The sequence below is a fragment of the Epargyreus clarus genome, unplaced genomic scaffold, assembly GCF_041222505.1.
Source record: "Epargyreus clarus isolate Ecla_fem2 unplaced genomic scaffold, WU_Ecla_fem_2.2 ptg000026l, whole genome shotgun sequence".
In the NCBI taxonomy this organism is placed as follows: Eukaryota; Metazoa; Arthropoda; class Insecta; order Lepidoptera; family Hesperiidae; genus Epargyreus; species Epargyreus clarus.
The window spans coordinates 8,952,262-8,973,564 of record NW_027332233.1 but is presented as its reverse complement, the minus strand read 5'-3'; the positions used below and the strand labels follow the sequence as shown (position 1 = coordinate 8,973,564).

The 21,303-nt window shown below is 36.4% G+C and overlaps 2 protein-coding genes across 3 annotated transcripts; one reads left to right on the top strand and one right to left on the bottom strand.

Moving 5' to 3' along the window:
* The first annotated feature begins 23 nt into the window (after window positions 1-23).
* Sf3b1 (splicing factor 3B subunit 1) lies at window positions 24-11,001 on the top strand. 2 transcript variants are annotated; one of them, XM_073087353.1, is made up of 21 exons: window positions 24-186; window positions 542-810; window positions 1,159-1,285; window positions 1,634-1,713; window positions 1,817-2,008; window positions 2,590-2,782; window positions 3,130-3,380; window positions 5,100-5,289; window positions 5,901-6,181; window positions 6,576-6,779; window positions 7,015-7,213; window positions 7,485-7,643; window positions 7,866-8,158; window positions 8,338-8,496; window positions 8,570-8,758; window positions 9,008-9,190; window positions 9,290-9,468; window positions 9,539-9,784; window positions 9,904-10,116; window positions 10,337-10,553; window positions 10,810-11,001. In XM_073087353.1, exons 1-21 carry the CDS (start codon window positions 159-161, stop codon window positions 10,966-10,968), a joined length of 4,011 nt encoding a protein of 1,336 aa, XP_072943454.1. In that variant the 5' UTR covers window positions 24-158; the 3' UTR covers window positions 10,969-11,001. The 2 variants fall into 2 exon arrangements, with proteins under 2 accessions (XP_072943454.1, XP_072943455.1); XM_073087354.1 differs by lacking the exons at window positions 9,904-10,116; window positions 10,337-10,553; window positions 10,810-11,001 and having other exon boundaries at window positions 9,589-9,778.
* Window positions 11,002-12,315: 1,314 nt separating this feature from the next.
* Pex23 (tectonin beta-propeller repeat-containing peroxin 23) lies at window positions 12,316-19,628 on the bottom strand. The gene is made up of 6 exons (XM_073087355.1): window positions 16,741-19,628; window positions 16,469-16,665; window positions 16,172-16,381; window positions 15,892-15,978; window positions 15,474-15,795; window positions 12,316-14,994 (listed from the first exon to the last, which is right to left on the bottom strand). Exons 1-6 carry the CDS (start codon window positions 19,544-19,546, stop codon window positions 14,813-14,815), a joined length of 3,804 nt encoding a protein of 1,267 aa, XP_072943456.1. The 5' UTR covers window positions 19,547-19,628; the 3' UTR covers window positions 12,316-14,812.
* Window positions 19,629-21,303: the final 1,675 nt, after the last annotated feature.

Sequence of the window (21,303 nt, the reverse complement as noted above, 5' to 3'; positions counted from 1 at the left end):
TATTGTATTTGTATAGTCTGGATATGGATTGTACTTTGTCTATGGTATAGTGTACATCGTCTTCATTATTGATGCGAATATATTTATGTGAATTGTGCTTATAACTTTGCTTAGATGAAGTGTTAAGAGTGTTATTCATGCGTCTATCGTAAATAAAAATGGATAAAATACCCAGAACGCACGAAGGTAAGTGTTTGCAGATCGTAATAGTATGGTACCCGCCAGCCATTTTCATTGACTTAATTCATAATACAAAATATATTTTCTTTACTTTATAACAGTTTCGTATCACATGTTAATTCATTGTTTTAGAATTATTGAAATTATTATTGCAATACAATTTATTGAAATATCCCAAAAAACAAATAATGTTATGATAGTTCTAGTTAACCTATAAAAAATCTTCACGAATAGCTATTAAATATTGGCATAAAATTGTCAACTATAATGTATATACATATTTATTGCAGTCCATTATAATTTTATTGTAAATTTTAATTTAATATGAGTTTGTTAATTAATTTGTAAATCAACCTTGCAGCTATAGAGGCTCAAATAAGAGAAATTCAGTCAAAGAAGAGTGAGTTGCCAGAAAATGGGTCAGGAAAGGGGGTGTCCCTAGGGGAGACGTATTATGACAGTGATATCTATGACAATGCTGGACAAGGTGGCAAGTCCAGGTATGACGGCTATGTGACATCAATTGCTGCTAATGATGAAGTGGAGGATGAGGACGTGGAAAACGTCCCCGTGGCGCAGAAAAGACCAGGGTACACTGCCCCGGCTTCCCTCCTTAATGATATTGCACAGGTATGTATCCTATTATAGTTTGTTCTAATTGTTTGGTACTGCATACTAAATGTTTGCTTTTGCTTGAGGTACCTATAGTCTCAATCTGCACATAGACTCAATACATACAATAATTCCTATACGATGTATAGATTAAAAAATAAATGTTACTATTAAAAATTTCTCATAATATGTATAATTAATTATTCTATTTAGCTTTAAGTGGTAATACTCATGATAATATTATGATCACGGCATAGAGTAAAATATTTAAAATCATATTTCATTTCTTATAATGTGTACCAAACTTAAAGACGTAAAAATAGGTTGTAGTAAAATAACCTACATATATCTATTTTTTTGTTTTAGAGTGACAAAGACTATGATCCCTTTGCTGATAAAAGGAGGCCTACAATTGCTGACAGGGAAGATGAGTATCGTCAGAAAAGGAGACGGATGATTATTTCTCCGGAAAGAAATGATCCATTTGCAGAAGGTATTTTCATTTTAATATATTATCCAGACATATTTCATTATATTCTACTTATGTTGCTTTATCTTTAAAATTTAAAACTAAAGAAGTAATAATAATAAAAGTAATATTTATATTGTCTAGATGCATATTCTTTAGTATAAGTAAATGTAAATAGTTTAGTGATTTGACCGCAATGGTATACATACAACGGCGTACCAAGATCTACGTATCCAAAGTCTATGTATTTGGAGTTGATTTCAATAATGCTTAGGATACATTGAATATATGTTTACTGCATAATTACTTTATCTACATTAATTACATAAATGAGCCAGTGCTGTTATACTAAATCAAATTTGTTTATTTTAGGTGGCAAAACACCTGATGTTGGATCCAGAACCTACACAGAAATTATGAAAGAGCAATATCTGCGTGCTGAAGAGACAGAGGTATGTACAATAAATAGCATTAAAAAATAAAAAACAAATAAAATGTATTTATTTAAATTCAATCTGTAGATTACAATATCACTGTAATTTTGATATTTTCCAGTTAAGAAAAAAGTTGATGGAGAGGGCAAGAGAAGGAACACTGAAGCCTGTTGCACAGCCCAATGGTGAAGCTGCAAAGCCAGCTGCAAAACGCAAGGGACGCTGGGATCAAAGCTCTGAGGATACCCCTTCAGCTAAGAAGTCAATTGCAGCAACACCAAGCTCACAAGCAACACCATCTTGGGATGCAGAGGTCTGTAAAAATTTGTATATTTTTCTATGTATTGAAAATTTTTATACATACGATTTTTGAGGTCAATTAAAATATTATATGTAAATTTAGAATGTTACCTTCAAAGAAATACTCGTAATGACCATAGTTTTTTACCTAAATCAGTGTATTTTATAACAATGCTCTATACAATGTTAGCTGTACAAAATTATAATAATTAATATGGTTTTTCACAAACAGTATTATAAAAACAATGTAGTCTAATTCATATGATTAATAGTAACACAAATAATTACACTGTGTAAAGTAGGCTTGCTTGCAGTATAATTGAGCACTAAGTAATGATAAGCCCTATAGCAAGTTAAGACATTCTGCAAGGTTATTTCCAATGGATCTTATGGTAGATGTTCAGATTATATTAATCTAGATCAAAGTATAGTTCGCGTCAAAATACTAGTCCGCTCTGAACATAGAAATGACGATTCATTTCTATGTTCAGAGACGCGCGACGCGATCGTCGCCATAGCAAATTGTATGACTACACCTGCTCGCAACAACTTTAGCGGACTATACCCGTGTTCACATGCTACCTATTGTCACAGAGGGGTGCCTGGGAAGAGACGCCGGGCGGCGCGGGTCGCGGCGGGGAGACGCCGGGCGCGACGCCGTCGGCGCGCGTGTGGGACGCCACGCCGGGACACGCCACGCCCGGACACGCCACGCCCGGCCGCGACACGCCCGCGCAGCACGCCTCCAGGCGGAACCGCTGGGATGAAACGCCTAAGACTGATAGAGGTCGGTAATAGGAATTTAACCAACTTTCTATTGTCTTAATTAATTGTATCGTATTCATCTAAGTCTTATTAACTTTTTTAACACATAACTTATTAACATATTTGCTATCACGTTTAGTGAATAATATAAAACTTTAGATGATGTATTCGTTGGCTTAGTTTACGCAGGTAAGCAGGCAAGCTAGGCAAAATATGCAACTAACCTAACCTACCCCATGTTTTTTTTCTCTTTTAACTTTCCTACTAATTTGACGAAAAAAATGACTGATGTCATAAAAGTAACGAAGAATATTGTAGTTATAAAATTCCTTAATAAGTTAAGGTTAACATGTCAGATAATATGTACAGAAACACCGGGCCACAATAGCGGATGGGCCGAGACGCCGCGTACGGATCGCGGGGTGGGCGTCGACACCATCCAAGAGACCCCGACACCGGGCACAAAGCGCCGCTCGCGTTGGGACGAGACGCCGGGCGCCACGCCCGCCGCGGCCACGCCCACACCGTCGCACGCCACGCCCTCACACGCCACGCCGTCGCACGCCACGCCCTCGCATGCGACGCCCACACCACACACGCCAGTCTTTACTCCCGGCGGGGTAAGAATGCATTCTTATATCATTAAAAATTAACTTGTTGTAAATATTCAACTGTGTTTCGTATTATATAGAAAAATTAACATACCCTAATATTTACCATATTATGTTGCAATTGTTAAATTAGTACATTACGATACGCGTGGCCAAAGTAGCCTATTTTTGCACGGCGTGAAGTTAGCGCCCGAGCGCAGCGAGGGTGCTAAACGCCGTGCAGATAATAGGCTACTTTTGTCACAAGTATCGTATACTATTTTATAGCTCGTGTGACATAAACCCGCTTATACTTGTGAAGAAATATGAAAAAATATGATAATTATTTTGAAACTTATAAATGATTGAAACTAAAAATTATGAACTAAAAAAGCATTAAAAATGTGACACAACCAAAACCATTGAAATTTAGAAAATTTAGTAATTATTCTGCTCTTGTGATAAAGACAAATCTAACACCACACGTACGTCGAAATCTATCAAGCCATTTAGGCTCATACATGCGTCTAGACCAATGACTTATAATGGGAACTCCAACTAAACGTACGAGTATTAAAGAAACATATGATAAGCAATCACATAATGTATTAATACATAACTAATACTAGTGATACAGTAGAAAATCGATTATCCGGACCTCAGTTATAAATATTCACGATTATTCGGATTGTGAAACGTGAACAAGTAACTTTGTAATAACCCTTACAGATCAGCCATATTTTGTGTGACATGTGCATTTAAATTCCGAAAAGACGCCAAATCGCAACAAAATAGTTACTATAAAAAACAAAACCCGATTGCTAAAAATATAACCTATGTTATCGCCATAATTAAGACGAATCCAACGACACATCATGTATTAAAATTAATGAAGTCGTTTGAGTTTGCCAAAGAATGAAAAATACATACGTAACAAACATATAGTCGAAAAACATCACCTTCCTAAAGCGGTTTAAATAGCTTTTCTTCATAAACTCAATTATCCAAGTTTCCGATAATCCGAATGCCACAAATACGACAACAAATAGGTCGCTTAGTCGAGATTCTACTGGAGTAGTATTATGGCTAATTTTGATAATGATTCCTAATTTAAATATCTCCTACTATGGTGTGTAGCGAAAATACACAGTCAAAACAAACAATAAAATTCGATAAAGCCCAATAGTTAGTCTTATAGTGATGCTATTGCTTAGTATGTACACAATTGCAAAAACATTTATAAATACGTCCAAAATAAAATATTAAAATAATTATAGCTTTAAACAAAATACTCATTACTCACTTTTAATTTTTAAATGGCATTTAAAAGTATGAAACGTTCATAGCTATGTTTATTTTTTACAACTGTGAGGGTAGTGTATTAATATTCGTATGGTGTAAAAATCGGCTACTTTGGACACAGAAATGCGTAGCTAAAATGCGGGTTTAGGTCACAGAGTGCTATAATAGTACATTACAATACGAGGACGAAAAATTTTTTTCTGACAAGTGTGAGTTTGCAGGCCGAGCCGCAGGCGAGGACTGCAATCACACGAGTCAGAAAAACATTTTTCGTCCGCGTGTTGTATAAAATTTTATATTACGGGGTCGGAAATGGGGGTTTTGCGCACGCGAAGCGTGCGTAAAACGTCAATTTACGCACGCCGTGATATAAAAAATATTTAAATTTTTTGAACATTACATTTTTTTTTTTTTTTTAAGTAGTTTCATATTTATTTTTGTTTCTAGTCCACACCAGTGGGCGTCAAAGCCATGGCTATGGCTACCCCTACGCCTGGCCATGTGGCGGCCATGACGCCCGAACAGCTGCAAGCATACCGTTGGGAGAAGGAAATCGACGAACGCAACAGACCTTACACTGATGAAGAATTAGATTCCATGTTCCCTCCCGGGTACAAGGTTTTACCACCTCCAGCCGGTATGTAGTCACTGATTTGAGCTCATGTTAAGTAGCTAATTGAAAGTTTTGCTTTTATATTATTTTTATTATCACAAATACTTTAAAGCTGAAGTCATGCTTAAAAGTAGAGAAGTGGACAAAAAGTCACTAATTACCACTTTAGTTTCAGGACACATGTATAAGTCAACACCATAAGGAAACCTCGTAATTGTATTTTACATGTGTTTGTGAAAATTTAAATTAAATACGAGAAAGAACGCATTTTAATATATAATTTTTCTTTCAGATGAATGATGACAATAAGGCTTAACAGTCATGCCGTCGGATAGACTACCAGATTTATGCTTTATAAATAAAAAAAAACCTCAGTTGCTGAGATTTCATACATAAGTTAGAAGCGACCAGTGACGGCTCGGCTGGTTTTATGGGTGGAGCGATTTTTTCATGTTGTCCTTTACGTAAAGCCTCGTACACGTCGAATTCGTTATACGTTACTTATTAATGCATTAACTTTAAAATCAGCAGCAGTCGCTCCGCCCACACCGCCGGCCGTCGCTGGCGTCGCCGTAGTTGCGCGCGTCTCTGACGGCATGCGATCTAGTGCGTTAACCCGTGTCGTTGTTGCCCAGGTTATGTACCGATTCGGACCCCGGCTCGTAAGCTGACGGCCACGCCCACGCCCTTGGCTGGTACCCCAATCGGCTTTTTCATGCAGACGGAGGAAGTGGGCGGCGCCGCGGCGGCCGCGCGCCTGCTGGACCCGCAGCCGCGCGCCGCCCACCAGCTGCCCTTCATGAAGCCCGAGGACGCGCAGTACTTCGACAAGCTGCTCGTCGACGTCGACGAGGATTCGCTCTCGCCCGACGAGCTCAAGGAGCGGAAAATTATGAAGTTGCTGCTTAAGATAAAAGTGATTACTGCTTATTTTTTATATGAGACGTACTGCGGTTATCGGTCCATATAGTATAAGGAAATGTCAAAATGAATAAAAATTAAAATATGTAATCATCAGCAACTACATGGAACATATTCAAAATTATATTATCTGATTTCATTTTCCTTTCTTTCTGTATGTGTTATTTTGTTGTTATATAGAACACGATCAAAAAGAAAGTGGTTATAGAAGATTCACTCTTAACAAACATAAAATGCAAAAGATGAAAAAAAATACACCTTAGCAATAAGACCATCTTTTATATAATATTTGTCGTAATTATTTTCGTTGCTATACAAATAAAGACTATTTTGTAGTATTATAAAATGTTTTTTAATAAAATAGATAAATATGCTAATTATTCTTCCAGAACGGTACTCCGCCAATGTGTAAGGCAGCTCTGCGACAGATTACTGACAAGGCGCGCGACTTCGGTGCGGGGCCGCTGTTCAACCAGATCTTACCGTTGCTCATGAGTCCCACGCTTGAAGACCAAGAGCGCCACTTGCTAGTGAAAGTGATTGACAGGATTCTATACAAATTAGACGATCTCGTTCGACCGTATGTGCACAAAGTAAGTATGAATTTTGTCATTCATGAGTATTTAATATATATTTTTTATATTTATATGCTCCTAAAGAAATGTAAGAAAGAGTATTTAAAGAACATGTAACTTATTCTCTTCATATTTCTAACTATTTGAATGTTTTACTTTAAAATTCGAAAAGTAAGAAATACCAATAATTTGTTATAAAATTTTATTGAAAAATCCAATGCCGAATTTTTATAATTAAAATTTAATTCTACAGATTCTTGTCGTCATTGAACCACTTCTTATTGACGAAGACTACTACGCGCGTGTTGAGGGTCGTGAAATTATATCAAATTTGGCCAAAGCGGCCGGCCTCGCCACCATGATCTCCACTATGCGTCCCGATATCGACAACATAGATGAATACGTGCGGAACACCACAGCCAGGGCCTTCGCTGTTGTCGCCTCAGCTTTGGGTTAGTATACGCGAATATACTCGTAATATCGTAACGAACTTTTCATATTGAAAATAACTACCTCTTATGTTTTTTTTTAAAAGAAAATCCTATTACTACCTTTTAGGAATAAAATTGACGAGTAATATGCTTTTCCTGTGCTATGTGAAGATCTTATTTTTTAATGTAATTTACTTTTTGTACTGAACATAAAATTTTTATGATGGGTTTTTTAGTTACATGAATAAGACTTGCCAAATATTTTCTTATTAAAATGTGAGTATGTTTACAGGTATCCCATCACTGCTGCCCTTCTTAAAAGCTGTGTGCAGGTCAAAGAAGTCTTGGCAAGCACGACACACGGGAATAAAAATCGTTCAACAGATTGCTATATTGATGGGCTGCGCAATTCTGCCACATTTGAAATCTCTGGTGGAAATTATTGAACATGGTATGTGTATAATGTAATTATATTATGTTTGCCAAAATGTAGGTAGGACCTCTATATTGTTTTCTAATTTTTGATTTAAAGTGTTTGTAAAGTACTTTGAAATTTTTTTAAAATATCTGCCATTTATACAAACTTAATGCTCGAGTAATAGTGATAATTCGTTTTTATTCTTCGTACTCTAAAGGATAAAATATATTAAATAAAATAATAATGTCCCTATAGGTCTAGTGGACGAGCAACAAAAGGTGCGAACGATCACTGCTCTAGCGAGCGCGGCGCTGGCCGAAGCCGCCACACCCTACGGTATCGAGTCCTTCGACTCCGTACTCAAGCCCCTCTGGAAGGGTATCCGTACTCACCGCGGTAAAGGCTTGGCCGCCTTCTTGAAGGCCATCGGTTACCTCATCCCGCTCATGGACGCCGAGTATGCCAACTATTATACGCGAGAAGTGATGTTAATCCTGATTCGTGAGTTCCAGTCGCCTGATGAGGAAATGAAGAAGATTGTCTTGAAGGTTAGTGTCTATTTCCTATTTAGTTTCATTCCTAACCGCTCTGAACGAGATATAGATCGATCTTCGTCTTGATCTAGTCGCGGCTATGGCTATCCTTAGGAAACTTCGCATACGAAGTTTTAATGCGAAAATATGATTACCATAATTTGTGATAAATAATCTTATTTATTTATTTTTAGGTAGTCAAACAGTGTTGTGGCACAGATGGTGTGGAACCACAGTATATCATGGATGAAATATTACCACACTTCTTCAAACACTTCTGGAATCACCGTATGGCACTGGATCGTCGTAATTATCGTCAGCTTGTTGATACAACCGTTGAAATCGCCAACAAAGTAAGTAAACTGTAAGTTTATGTTCAATGTTTAAAATTCAATTCTATGATTTACTACTGTAAATTGGTTTTAGGTTGGCGCTTCTGAAATTATAAACAGAATTGTGGACGATTTAAAAGATGACAATGAACAGTACAGGAAAATGGTAATGGAGTCCATAGAAAAGATTTTAGCCAATTTAGGAGCAGCAGACATAGATTCAAAATTAGAGGAAGCGCTCATTGACGGTATACTGTATGCATTCCAAGAACAGACTACAGAGGTTTGTAAAGATTTTTAATACTTTTACTTATATTAAATTTCTTGATAAATAAAATGACGTATTCTTAGTTAAAATTAACAATATAATACTTTAATATTCATTATCTTTCTGTTTTGTGTTGTTTCCTTATTAGTTATTTGTAAATGTTACATATTATTTTCCGCACTTTTTTGTATACATTTTTCTATAATTCCTTCCATTGTAAAAAATGGATGTTTCATTATAAAATATAATTTGTAATGGTTGTAGGATGTGGTGATGTTGAATGGTTTCGGCACGATTGTAAACCAACTGGGCAAGCGCGTGAAGCCCTACCTGCCCCAGATCTGCGGTATCATCCTGTGGCGCATGAACAACAAGTCGGCCAAGGTGCGCCAGCAGGCCGCCGATCTTATCTCCAGAATCGCTGTGGTCATGAAAACGTGTCAAGAGGTACGTCTTACTCCCTAAGATCCATTTGTATGCTTTTCGGATTTTACAAAGTACAAAGTTAAAAAGGAAACTAATAATACTTTTTTATTCATTTTACAGGAGAAACTTATGGGCCATCTTGGTGTTGTACTTTATGAGTACTTGGGTGAGGAGTACCCCGAAGTGCTAGGCTCGATTTTAGGAGCGCTAAAAGCTATCGTTAACGTCATTGGTATGACGAAAATGACTCCACCAATCAAAGATCTCCTCCCGAGGCTCACGCCTATTCTAAAGAACAGGTATTTGTCTTTATGAAATATATTGCGATAAAAATGCATTGGTCTTGTTAATATTTTTTTATTCTTTCAGACACGAAAAGGTGCAAGAAAATTGCATTGATTTGGTTGGACGTATTGCAGACAGAGGTCCAGAGTTCGTATCGGCGAGGGAATGGATGAGAATCTGCTTCGAATTACTTGAACTGCTGAAGGCGCACAAAAAGGCAATTAGACGAGCCACTGTGAACACATTCGGTTACATTGCTAAAGCTATCGGTCCACATGACGTACTTGCGACGCTGCTCAACAACTTGAAGGTTCAAGAAAGACAAAACAGGTAACAGTCATTTTTGAACAGAGAATATGCACATAGTATTTTTTGGATATTATAATTAATATATGTTTCACACATTTTCTTCACAAATATAATTCGAATGTACAATTTTCGTATTTCAGAGTATGCACCACGGTTGCTATCGCTATTGTCGCGGAAACCTGCTCACCATTTACAGTATTGCCTGCACTTATGAACGAGTACAGAGTGCCAGAATTAAACGTTCAGAATGGAGTACTTAAATCATTGTCATTCTTGTTCGAGTACATTGGCGAGATGGGCAAAGATTACATTTACGCAGTGTGTCCTTTACTTGAAGATGCTCTTATGGACAGGTATTGTTTGACGTTCTCACAGCTTATACTGATAGAACTGCTTTTTAGGTGTCTGTAGCTATATGGACTTACATGCTTACTACATGTGAATATATGCATTTCTTTGTGACTAAATCTTACATTTTTTTTTATCACATACTGCTTCGTTTCTTCGCTTTGTTTCGTTCTGTTTAGAATGGGGAAAAAGATAGATTAACACCTTATAATAATGTCTTCACAGAGACTTGGTGCACAGACAAACAGCGTGCGCCGCTATTAAGCACATGGCGCTCGGTGTGTACGGGTTCGGCTGCGAGGACGCGCTGGTGCACTTACTGAACCACGTGTGGCCGAACATCTTCGAGACGTCGCCGCATCTCGTGCAGGCCTTCATGGACGCCGTGGAGGGCATGAGGGTCGCTTTGGGTCCCATCAAGATACTGCAGTACGCTTTGCAGGTACAGCATTTTTACTTTATAAATAACTTGCATTTTAAAGCTATGGTAGCAGTTTTAAATTCCTAATTAATTCGGCCTATCACCGCTTGGCTAGTGTGGTGGATGATAACCTAAAATGTTCATATATGACTGGATGACAATTGGTTGATGATAAATAAAATAAATCTATATAAAATGCAGTAGTCATGACTCCCTTTTTACGTTTCTTGTAAACCGCTGTAATGTATCAATTTTTTAAATGTATTTTCTTTTTCAGGGATTATTCCATCCTGCAAGGAAAGTACGAGATGTCTATTGGAAAATTTACAACACATTATATATAGGCGGGCAAGATTCTTTAGTCGCCGGATACCCAAGGATACAAAACGATCCCAATAATCATTTTATTCGATATGAATTAGATTACTTGTTGTAACACGTCGCTAATACAATGATACGTGTGAAAGTAGACACTTGTTTGATTTTCGTATGCATAATGGTTGGTTCGCATTATTCCTAATAACGTGTCTATTTGCTAGCATTAGCATTAATACAGCGGCAGAGCTACGATGAGTCCCAACGATATCAGATACACAATCGACATTATACATGAAAGTAATTCCAGAAGAAAGTAGTATAATTATTTACAATTTGTGCTGAATTAGTCGCATGAAGGATAATATTCGCGTTAAAGTGAAAGTAAAATGGTTACTTTGATTTTGCATTACTTATCTTGATAATGCCAAAATACACTTTTTTTAATAATGGAAAAGTAGCAGACGAGCATGGAGTCCATCTGATGGTAAGTGGCTACTACCCCCCATGGACATATGCAATCAACGCCAGATAGGATTAGATATTTCTATCTGAGGTCGACCACCACAGATGCGCCGCTACTTCAATGACTAAGCTGAAACTCCTCGGAAAAGTGTGTCTCCCTTACCACACCCTTCAAACCAGAACACAGCAGCGCATAAAACTGCTATTATGAGGCAGAAATTGGTGTGGCGGTGGTGCCGTCGGTGTAGAACTACAAAGGGTTTCTACCACCTTCACACACCTTATGCACATTATGTTACTAGCAATTAAAATTTCACTTGGATTACTCGATCGAAATATTACTGGATTTAATGGGAACCGTCCATTATGCACGCTAATCCATTCAGATAAAATGCAAATATGATCTTCTTGTTCAAGATTTCTAAAAAAATAAGTGTATAATATATTAATTTTATCAATTAAAAATAATACAAACTATTTCAGTTAATTATTTTTATATAATACACATATTTAATTCAATGAGATAATCAGAATTCGTAAATTACTACAATACATTATTCAACCTTTTAAATTATAAAAAATGCTTTTCTTTTTTTTTATTAAAACCCAACTGATTGAGTATATTAACCACAGACCTGTATTTGTACCCAATAGGTCTGTGATTTTAACGCATGGAGCCAAACATTTCTGGCTCTTTGACAATTTAAATTGTTAGTTGTAGAGTACAGTCACAGTATTAATATATAGATCATTATACAGTGGATTAAGGTTAGTGTTAGTAGTAATTCCATGTGTGACTTAATTCGGAGCTATTGTAATAATGCAAAAAGAGATGTTTTACATTGAAGTATATAGTTGGACTGGTCATGTTCAAGATGTGCAATTTCTTGTTTCACTCAAATGACCTCGACACTATAATTGGCAGGAGATATCAACTCCTACGATCCCAATAGTTCTGTAATCTAAATGTGGAAAAGTAGTTAAAAATAATTAAAAAACTATGTAGTATTGAAACATCAAATAATTTATTTATAGCCAATCATGATAATACTAAACACTCTCGGCGTAGGTAATACATTATGTAGCGTGAAACATCATAATTACAGAGCACATAAATTATATTAAATATCACATACTATTACAATAAAATAGCGAGTATATTACACATGTTACTAAGGTTCGTAATGATAATGTTCTTGGATTATGAAAGGAACGTAATTTTGAAAATAAAAAAGTTGCATGAAATTAGCGCGTTTTTAAGATAATATAGAACTAGTAGTTAAATTAATAGTATGGTAGTTAAAGCGATTTAAATTAAATAAAAAATAAGTGTGTTCAGTTTTTTTTTGTAGTATTAAAGGTACGTACGTACGTAGCTAGGTACGTTGTTTTCATGGGTTAAATCTTTTTCATTTAACTACGTCTAATGTTCAATGTTACAAATGGTATATAATGTAAACAATGAATAATTGAAAATATTCAAAGCCTCAAATGATTTTAAAAAATTGTTAGAATATACCTTCCCCCGAGTTTTCATGTCGCGAACGTAATAACGATAATACAATTAAATACTTGGTCAAACAGATATTTATGAATATTAAGTTTTTTTTTTTAATAATACCTGGATTATACTGTTCATACTTATATTGGAATTCAAATGTATTATTTTCTATAGAAAACGCTATTGTAGGTATCCTAAAAAATCCCTTTAATATCAAAATAAAGGAACACTAAACAAAAGTGACTAGAACTAAATTCCTGTAATACATTGATCTAAATAATATTAGGAAAATTTTATGAATAACTAAATATAGTCTAAATTATAAATGGCTTTTGTATAATAATTCGAAATAAATAGTCTTAAAGTTTCCTTAATATCTTTTTAAAATTAATGTTACGCTTTGAGAAGTTATCAGCCTAACGTTATCAGAGATCTCTCATAGTGGAATGTCATTGGTATATTCGTTCATAACCGTAGGAAACCACTAGCATTCTTATGTGACAAGAAAATTGTTCAACCGGACACAGGAAAGTTTTATCCAACAGGCAAGATGTATTTATCACATGAGCTTGCCAGTATAGACTTCAATAGTATCAAAAATATCTATAATTGTCAAACTAGTGTTTACATTGTTTCCTATTCCATTTGACGACAAATATATATAAATAATAATAGTGACTTATTAACACCCAAACCTACCAAAATTTAACACAATAGTTGAGCTGAAGTAATTAGAAAATAATGTAATATAAATACTGGTACTTAAATATTATGATCAAATATAACAAAATCCAATAGTCCACACCGTGCCGAGCTTTCAGGCATACAAATGAATTAATATAATGGATAAACATTTGGTTTGGTTTATATCCTAATAGCCATAATATGAAATGCGAAAGTTGAAACTGTCCAAATTAACATGTTAAATATAACACCACTGGGATTGAACTTTACGCACGTATATCTACGATTTTATGAAACACATAAGTAGGTGAACAATTTCAATTTTCACATTTCATAGATGTACACCAGACAAAGGCATAAATCTATATTATAACTTAAGAGTTAAAATAGCTTAAACTACTTATACAAATAAATAGATTGGTAATGAGAATACACAAAAGTTATTATAAGTTGATAACAACCTTAACATACTGGGGAGCGCACAGTAAAGCACCTTGATGCACTATCATAGTTGACTAAGTTCGTCATCCAAGAGGAATTATTTTTATTTTATTGTTAAGACTCGATTTGGTATACATGTATCTAAATAAAAAAGACTGATAGAACATACACCAGCTAGAAATAAAAAAATATTATTTATAAGTCTAACAAAAACAAACAGGTCCATCTATCACATACTTTATGTAAAACTAGTCTTATGACATTAAAGTACCCACACAACTTTGTTAGATAAAGAGAATAAAAAAATGTTGGTTGCTGCTCTGCAGTATACTGTCGCGCGTTTTGCACTCCTTTGCACCAGACATTCAAGTTTAATACCGATCGGAATATACAGGCAGTACCTTCTTTAGATAAGTTGTAGCATATGCTCTTAGATTAGCAGAATGTTGTAGCGCTTGTTTTAATGGGCGCTATTAGACAACATAGTAGACCAATATGCCGCCGATTAGACCTTACAGTTTAAAGAAAACAGGGTTCTAAAAACAGTTTATGGTGGAATAAGACTTTAGAAATCATGTCTCTTGTACATTTAAAAAAGAGAATATTCCTTTTTCAAATATGTAATAGAAGCAGCTCATAGGCTTCCATTCCACCTGATATTAAGTAGTTTCTGCTACACTTCGATACTTGTGGGCAAATCCAAATAATAAAAGTTCCGTTTGAATTCTGTCACTAAAGCCCGCTCCACATTCTCGCGAGAACGCGAGAAAAACCCGATTCGTATCGTCTCCACATTCTCGTTTCTCGTGCTTTTTTCGCGAGAATGTGGAGCGGGCTTAATTGATTGCTTCCTCTAAACACAGCGTCAGTAAGTTCAGTGCGAGGTGCAAGCGCGAGCGGTGGCGTGTACGAGCGCGCCGAGCGGCAGCGGCTGCCACGCCGTGCCGAGCGGCAGGCCGGGCGCCGCGCCGCGCCGCCGCCGCAGCGCGCCGTCGCCCGCCACCGCCCACACCTCGTGCCCCGCGCACGACACGTGCTTCCATGTTGTCTCGCTGTCTGAAAATTAAATAGGCTACTAAGCTAACTCCAACCCTTGAAAGGTGATAGAACTCTCCATGGTTCTACTCCAGGGGCACTATCGGCATATGTACCTATTTATAATGAATTAATTTAATTTTACTTATAATTTCTGCCTTACAATAGAAATAATAAATGCAAATGAATTTAAATTTACCCAGAGGTTAATAAATTAACCTAGAGGAAACATTTTTTGCTTTTACTTATAATTGACAATGAATCTCAAAATTATCTTATATATAAAATTCTCGTGTCACAATGTTAGTTACCGCATTCCTCCGAAACGTCTTTACCGATTTTCACCAAATTTTGTCTGAGAATCGGCTACTATCTTTTTTTTCATACCCCTAAGTGATAAGGGTTGTTCACCTTAACATTTTTTTATTTATATGGCAACACAACATTTGCCGGGTCAGCTAGTAATTCAATAAATTGCTAAATGTCTTATAAAATATTACCTGTTAAATACTTCCATTGCTTGCCTTCCTGCTTATCTTCTGATATTTCCGTCCTGACTGCAATCATTCCATTGGTAAGAACTACCCAAGCGGCGCCTCTCGTTAAAGATACTGATTTAGCACCAACTACTGTTTTCGGAACAAACGCGAAATTACATTTTGGCGCCTCGATAAGTTTCCATCTAGAACCTCCAGGATTTTCCGTAGTCACACCATCTCGATAATAAAGTTCTCCTTTTCTACCTACTGACCAAATTATATTGTCGTATACACTGATGGCCATGAGTGACTGTGGGCTGTTGACATGTTCCCAATGGAGTCCCTAAGAAAAACAAACGCCCATGAAAAGTCATCCATTATAAAATATAGAAAATACCATTGTCATAAAATATTTAGATGCATATATTAAGATACTTACTGAAGGTGTTGTAGTCGTAACCCCAGTCCTATAAATAGCGTCGCCTCCTATAGTAACAGCCCATACTGAAACTTCGTCACCATTTGCCTGGATAGAATTGAAATATAAATTTATATATGATATGTGTTAGACTATGGTGGAACCTATGCATATTTATTTTAACCTCCTATTAGCAGTGTGTATTCTAGTTTTAGATGATAACATATCAGTCATCAACATTAGACAGAAATCTTATTAAAGCATACCATTTGAATCAATATCCATATTCATATACTCTTACCCATAAAGAAATATCTAATAATCCAGTGCTGCCTGCTCGAATCCAGGGACCTTCAGTAATAATTTGAGCCTTTCTGTACCAACGCCTGCGCCGTACACAGTCCGTAAATAATTTCTTTCCATGATATGGAGCTGGGAAATCAGTCGCGTACTGCCATCCATCGCTGTCCACACCACCAGGTGTACCATAATCAATCATCCACTCTGATATCTAGAATTAGAAAAATAAGAAAAAAGTAAATTTTTACATTATAAATTTATTGATTATTTGTAAATATCAAAGAAATCATGATTATACCCAGTGCCAATGACGATTAAGCAATTTTGTATGTTCTCTGGTCCTTTTGTGTTTTCCTGTTATGTCACTCCACATGTACCGGTCTGTGGGAAGGCCAGTTGAAGTATATCCAGATAATGGATTCCACCTCTGGTTTTCATATACACAGTAAGTTTGTGTATCAGTCATTGCATTGATTCCTTCATTACCACCAATTCCTGTGCAATAAGATTTATTTTATGACAAAACTGAAACAGTAACACATATAAAACCAAAAAGAGGTAAAACCAGACCTTTAAGTATTCCACCACCCCAACCACCGGTATATACCCAAGCTCTGTGATCATATGATATTCCCCAAACAATCCCATTCTGACAGCTCTCTACTTTCCGTAAGTAGCCGCCCATCATGCGCCAAATCATTTCATCAGGACCAATTATAGCACTTGTAGAACTGTACTCCATGGTAAATAATTTCAGCGATCCTTGAACTAACACTGATGTAATACTCTCAGGACTAAGTCTATGTTTATATGAGCAATAATTTTGGTCATTTACAATGATTATAAAACCACTATCATTACAGATGATTTTCATAGAGAACTCTTGGCCAGGTGACAATGGTAGCGGGTGCCGTTCCTCTGTACCCCAATGTCCAGATTTCTTTGTGTTACAAACTACACAGCCATCATCAAATCTGACATTAAAATGCAGTGGTACATCTGTTACTTCTGTTTCTATTTTGTGTCGCTGTTTTTTAACTTCTGGTCCTTGGAGATTAATATGAAATCTGTCTATTTCATCAAATAAATTCCCCGTAATTTTCAAAATACTTCCAGGTGGAAAGTTATTGTGCAATGTTGTCATACATCCAGCAACTATATCTTTGCCAAAAACTTGGAACTCCTTTGTGTAACTGCCATTCTTTTCCGCATTTAATTTAGCTGGCAAAGGATCCCAAGTTAATATATCACCAGTATGGGTGACTGTCCAAACAGAATTGTTTGATGGTCTACCCGAAAGATTGTTGATCTGAGATGTTATGTCAACTAGCACACATAACCATTCTTCTTGTTCCAATTCTGAAATATATTGTATCTTAATTAAATCTTTGGTATGGTTTGGAACACATAATGTTATTCTTGGACACCCTGGTTCTGATGATGTTGTAATACTGGTAACTTCTCCGAGGTTTATTATAAACTGTATGGTGCCATCAGGCTGGAATACTGATAATGTTCCTGTGTTCTCTGAAGCATGCCAATATAAAGATAAGATACAATCTTCACTTGAATTATGGGAACTGACCAATCTTGCCTCACAACTCCGAGTCCAGCCCTTCTCTTCAATGGCTAATCCATAATTAGATAAGTCTACATCTTGGTTATTTCTATTTTTGAGAGATTCCAGTATATGAAATCTCCACTTAGCTGTTATATCAGTATTATGAGCATTTTGAGAGTCAGTAAACCAGTGAGGGACTTGCATTGCATCCACACAGCAAGCTCCAGCTTCTACATATGACCAACTAGTGTCACAGGTACCCCAAGCAGTTTGACTTACTTCTTCATCGAAGTACATTCCTGAATCAACATCGAAAACACTACTATCACTGTCTGGCTGAGCCTCCATCCCCACAACAGAACCTACACTTCTAACAGGACTCCAGGCTCGAGGATTTTTTAAAGTGGTTTCATAACTTTTACCTGTCAGATCAATATTTTCCACATTAGTATTTTTCTTTGGTCTGATCTCTTTAGACGGTTTAATAGGTAAAGTATTTTCAATTGGTGCTGAATGAGATTCTTCCCACGAGTTTCTTAAGTGCATAGTAGATTTAAGTTCTGGAGTATTTTCATTTAATAAGCTCAGGCTGTGGTGTTTCGGGTTTGAGGCAGAAGATATTATACTTGCTGAGCTTGATGTGCGACTTAGTTGCATGTTAGCCTGAACCATCCTCCACCTTTTGCCTGTTAATTCAGCTGGAGTTATACCACTGCGCCAGTAGATATTCTTGTTGGACTCCCCAATAGCAAATACTTGATCATTTATTCCAACAGATATGTGAACCATGTTGCCGTTTATTTCTAACCAGCCACTTCCCATAGAAGAAGCTTCTGAGGTTCCTGCAGTATTGCCATCAATTCCTTTCCTAAACCACACTCTTGTATCTGTGCTCACGGCCCACACAGCATTGTATCCAACAGAAATGACTGACAATTTAGTTTCGCTTGGAGACTTAACTTCCAGCCATGATTCTCCAGTTGGACAGTCTTTTGTGATACCTTTTCGTATAATAGCTCTTCCCGTCCAAAGCAAAGCCCAGACTAAGCCAGTTGGACCAATGGATATCTGCTTAATATCACAGTTAGGTGGAATGCTTACATTTATCCATTTCAAGCCTTCTGGTGACGTAGTGCTCACACCAGACCTGTACATTACACGTCCATGAGCTGTAATGGCCCACACCGCCAGAGTCCCAGCTGTGGCATATGGTATTTGGTTTCCACCAATACTTACATCGATGAAGGGTTCTTGAGTAGGGTCCTTATGAAGCGGAGCAATAGCACACCAGGAGTTCATAGCACTAAATTTCCTGTATCTTATCCACTTTCTTCTCCTGACACAAGATTTCCATTGTTTAACAGTACCAAATTGTGCTGGGAAGTCTACAGCATAACTCCACCCATCATGGTCTAACGGCTGCCCATCTAACGTTAGCTCAAGTTGCCAATCGCCTTCCCATTGCCACGCCATGGAAGGCAGTCTAATGCAATCGATGGATCTGTCTTTTGTGCCATCCTGAGAGGAGAAATGGTATCTATCTGTGGGTAAGAGCCTTCCGGTAAATCCCTCAAGCGGAAGCCATCTCTCATTCTCGTAAGATTCCTCTTTAACTCTTATTGGTATCTCCAATCCATGCACATGGAGATATATTTGTCGGTCACCGCCCACGGCCCATAAAAAATGAGGAACAGCAGATAATGTCTTAAACTCTAACCCGAGATACATGAACTCTCTCCAGCAGGAGCCGCTAGTTGACAAAGCATACACTTTTCCTTCATTGTTTATAGAAAATAGCAAGGAGTTGCTTGACATTTTTAGTAAAGCAAATAATACATTTAATTTATTATTCTTAAATTAAAAATATAGTGCCTTCTACCATTGTATTAAAACAAGTTATTACACTTAAGAAATGTGATTTTTTTTCTTTTTACTTTGATAATAATTATGGATTGTAAAAGTTTTTTTTTTTCCACTTTAAACTGAAAATGAGAAATCAAAGTAAACTGTAAATGTAACTTGTAAATCGAGATTAGGGATTGATTTGAGTGATTGCAAAATGGAATGGATCGGAATTGGAAAAGTCACAAATATTGTCAAATTATTTACACAGATAATTTAGAAGTAAACTACCTTTGTCTATGGAGACTACAAAATCCTTTATTAAAATAAATTTGTATAAAATTAAAAGTTTACATTAATGTCTTTCTATTACATCACACATACATAAGAATTATTGCACGTTTGTATTGATTTTTAACGCTATTCATTTTAGATAAAGAAAATGTAATTCAAGAGTGTGCTTAAAGTATTAATTCTACTTCGTAGGTATGACTTAGTTAAAAAAAAGTATTTCAAAATGGTGCCTTTTTCCTTGGAGGAAGAACTATAATAGTTCTTATTCCAAGCCTTTTCTATTTACCTCTCGCTCGTTCTTTATGAGTCTGAGTGAGTAAGTATATATCATCATAAGTATCGTACACTACCTAATTCTTATTGAAATTATTTTAAGAGCCTTGCCTACTACTTGTGTTTCAACCTTCAGATTTAATATGTTATAATGTAAGGTAATGTAAGGATTTTTAAAGCGATTCTAATAATCGATTTACAAGTTACACGTTATCTCAGTTTGTCAAATCGACAGTTGATACATTCACAGTAGCGATGGGCGATTGTTCTAAAAAAAACAATCGAATAAATCGACAATCGACGGAATCAACAATCGATTGTCGATTTATTCGTAGTAACAAAAAAACAATCGAATAATAATCGACGTTCGAATAACAATCGACGTTCGAATAACAATCGACGTACGAATAACAATCGACGTACGAATAACAATCGACGTTCGAATAAAAATCGACGTACGAATAACAATCGACGTACGAATAACAATCGACGTTCGAATAAAAATCGACCTTGAAATAACAATCGACGTACGAATAAAAATCGACCTTGGAATAACAATCGACGACCGAATAGAAATTATACCGCGCGGCCACATGCGTGTGCTCAGGACAATGTGCAGGTGCGTCGTGTTGCAAAGCTATCGTCACTTGCCACTGGTTGGAAAATGTAAAGTATTGTATTACATTTTAGTCAATTGTACTATATGTTGTTGAGAAATAATTATACCATAAATCATTTTGTATCAAATACTATGGAGTATCATCGATAATCCAGATGTCGTAGTCATCCAAGTTCGTTTCATGACAACGTTTTCAAAAAGGTCATCTGAAAAATATAATATACGTCTCCATGGCGCATATTATAGAAAAAGATTATCAGAAAATATACAATATGTCTTTTTAGCGTATATTATAGATAAAAGTTATCACAAAAAATTATGTACTCATAGTTACATTAAAATTAATCGGTGAAATACTATATCTTTGAAGAAAAATAATGTTAACAACGCGAGTAGGGTGTGAGAGTGTGTGGCCACGAGGCGCAGTGAGCAGCGCGAGAAGCAAGGTGTGGACGCACCATTAAATAACGGAATGCAACGAAGCAGCGGAAGGGTGCACGACGCACGTGCGCCTTCCCCTTCCCTTCCCTTCCCCCACCAAATA

Coding starts and splice junctions, on each gene's coding strand:
- Sf3b1 (XM_073087353.1), top strand. CDS start 159: ATGGATAAAATACCCAGAACGCACGAAG. Junction 2,009..2,589: donor CACCATCTTGGGATGCAGAG/GTCTGTAAAAAT, acceptor CTATTGTCACAG/AGGGGTGCCTGGGAAGAGAC. Junction 9,785..9,903: donor GTTCAAGAAAGACAAAACAG/GTAACAGTCATT, acceptor TTCGTATTTCAG/AGTATGCACCACGGTTGCTA.
- Pex23 (XM_073087355.1), bottom strand. CDS start 19,546: ATGTCAAGCAACTCCTTGCTATTTTCTATAAACAATGAAGGAAAAGTG. Junction 15,796..15,891: donor TTACGACTACAACACCTTCA/GTAAGTATCTTA, acceptor TGTTTTTCTTAG/GGACTCCATTGGGAACATGT. Junction 14,995..15,473: donor GCAATGGAAGTATTTAACAG/GTAATATTTTAT, acceptor TTTAATTTTCAG/ACAGCGAGACAACATGGAAG.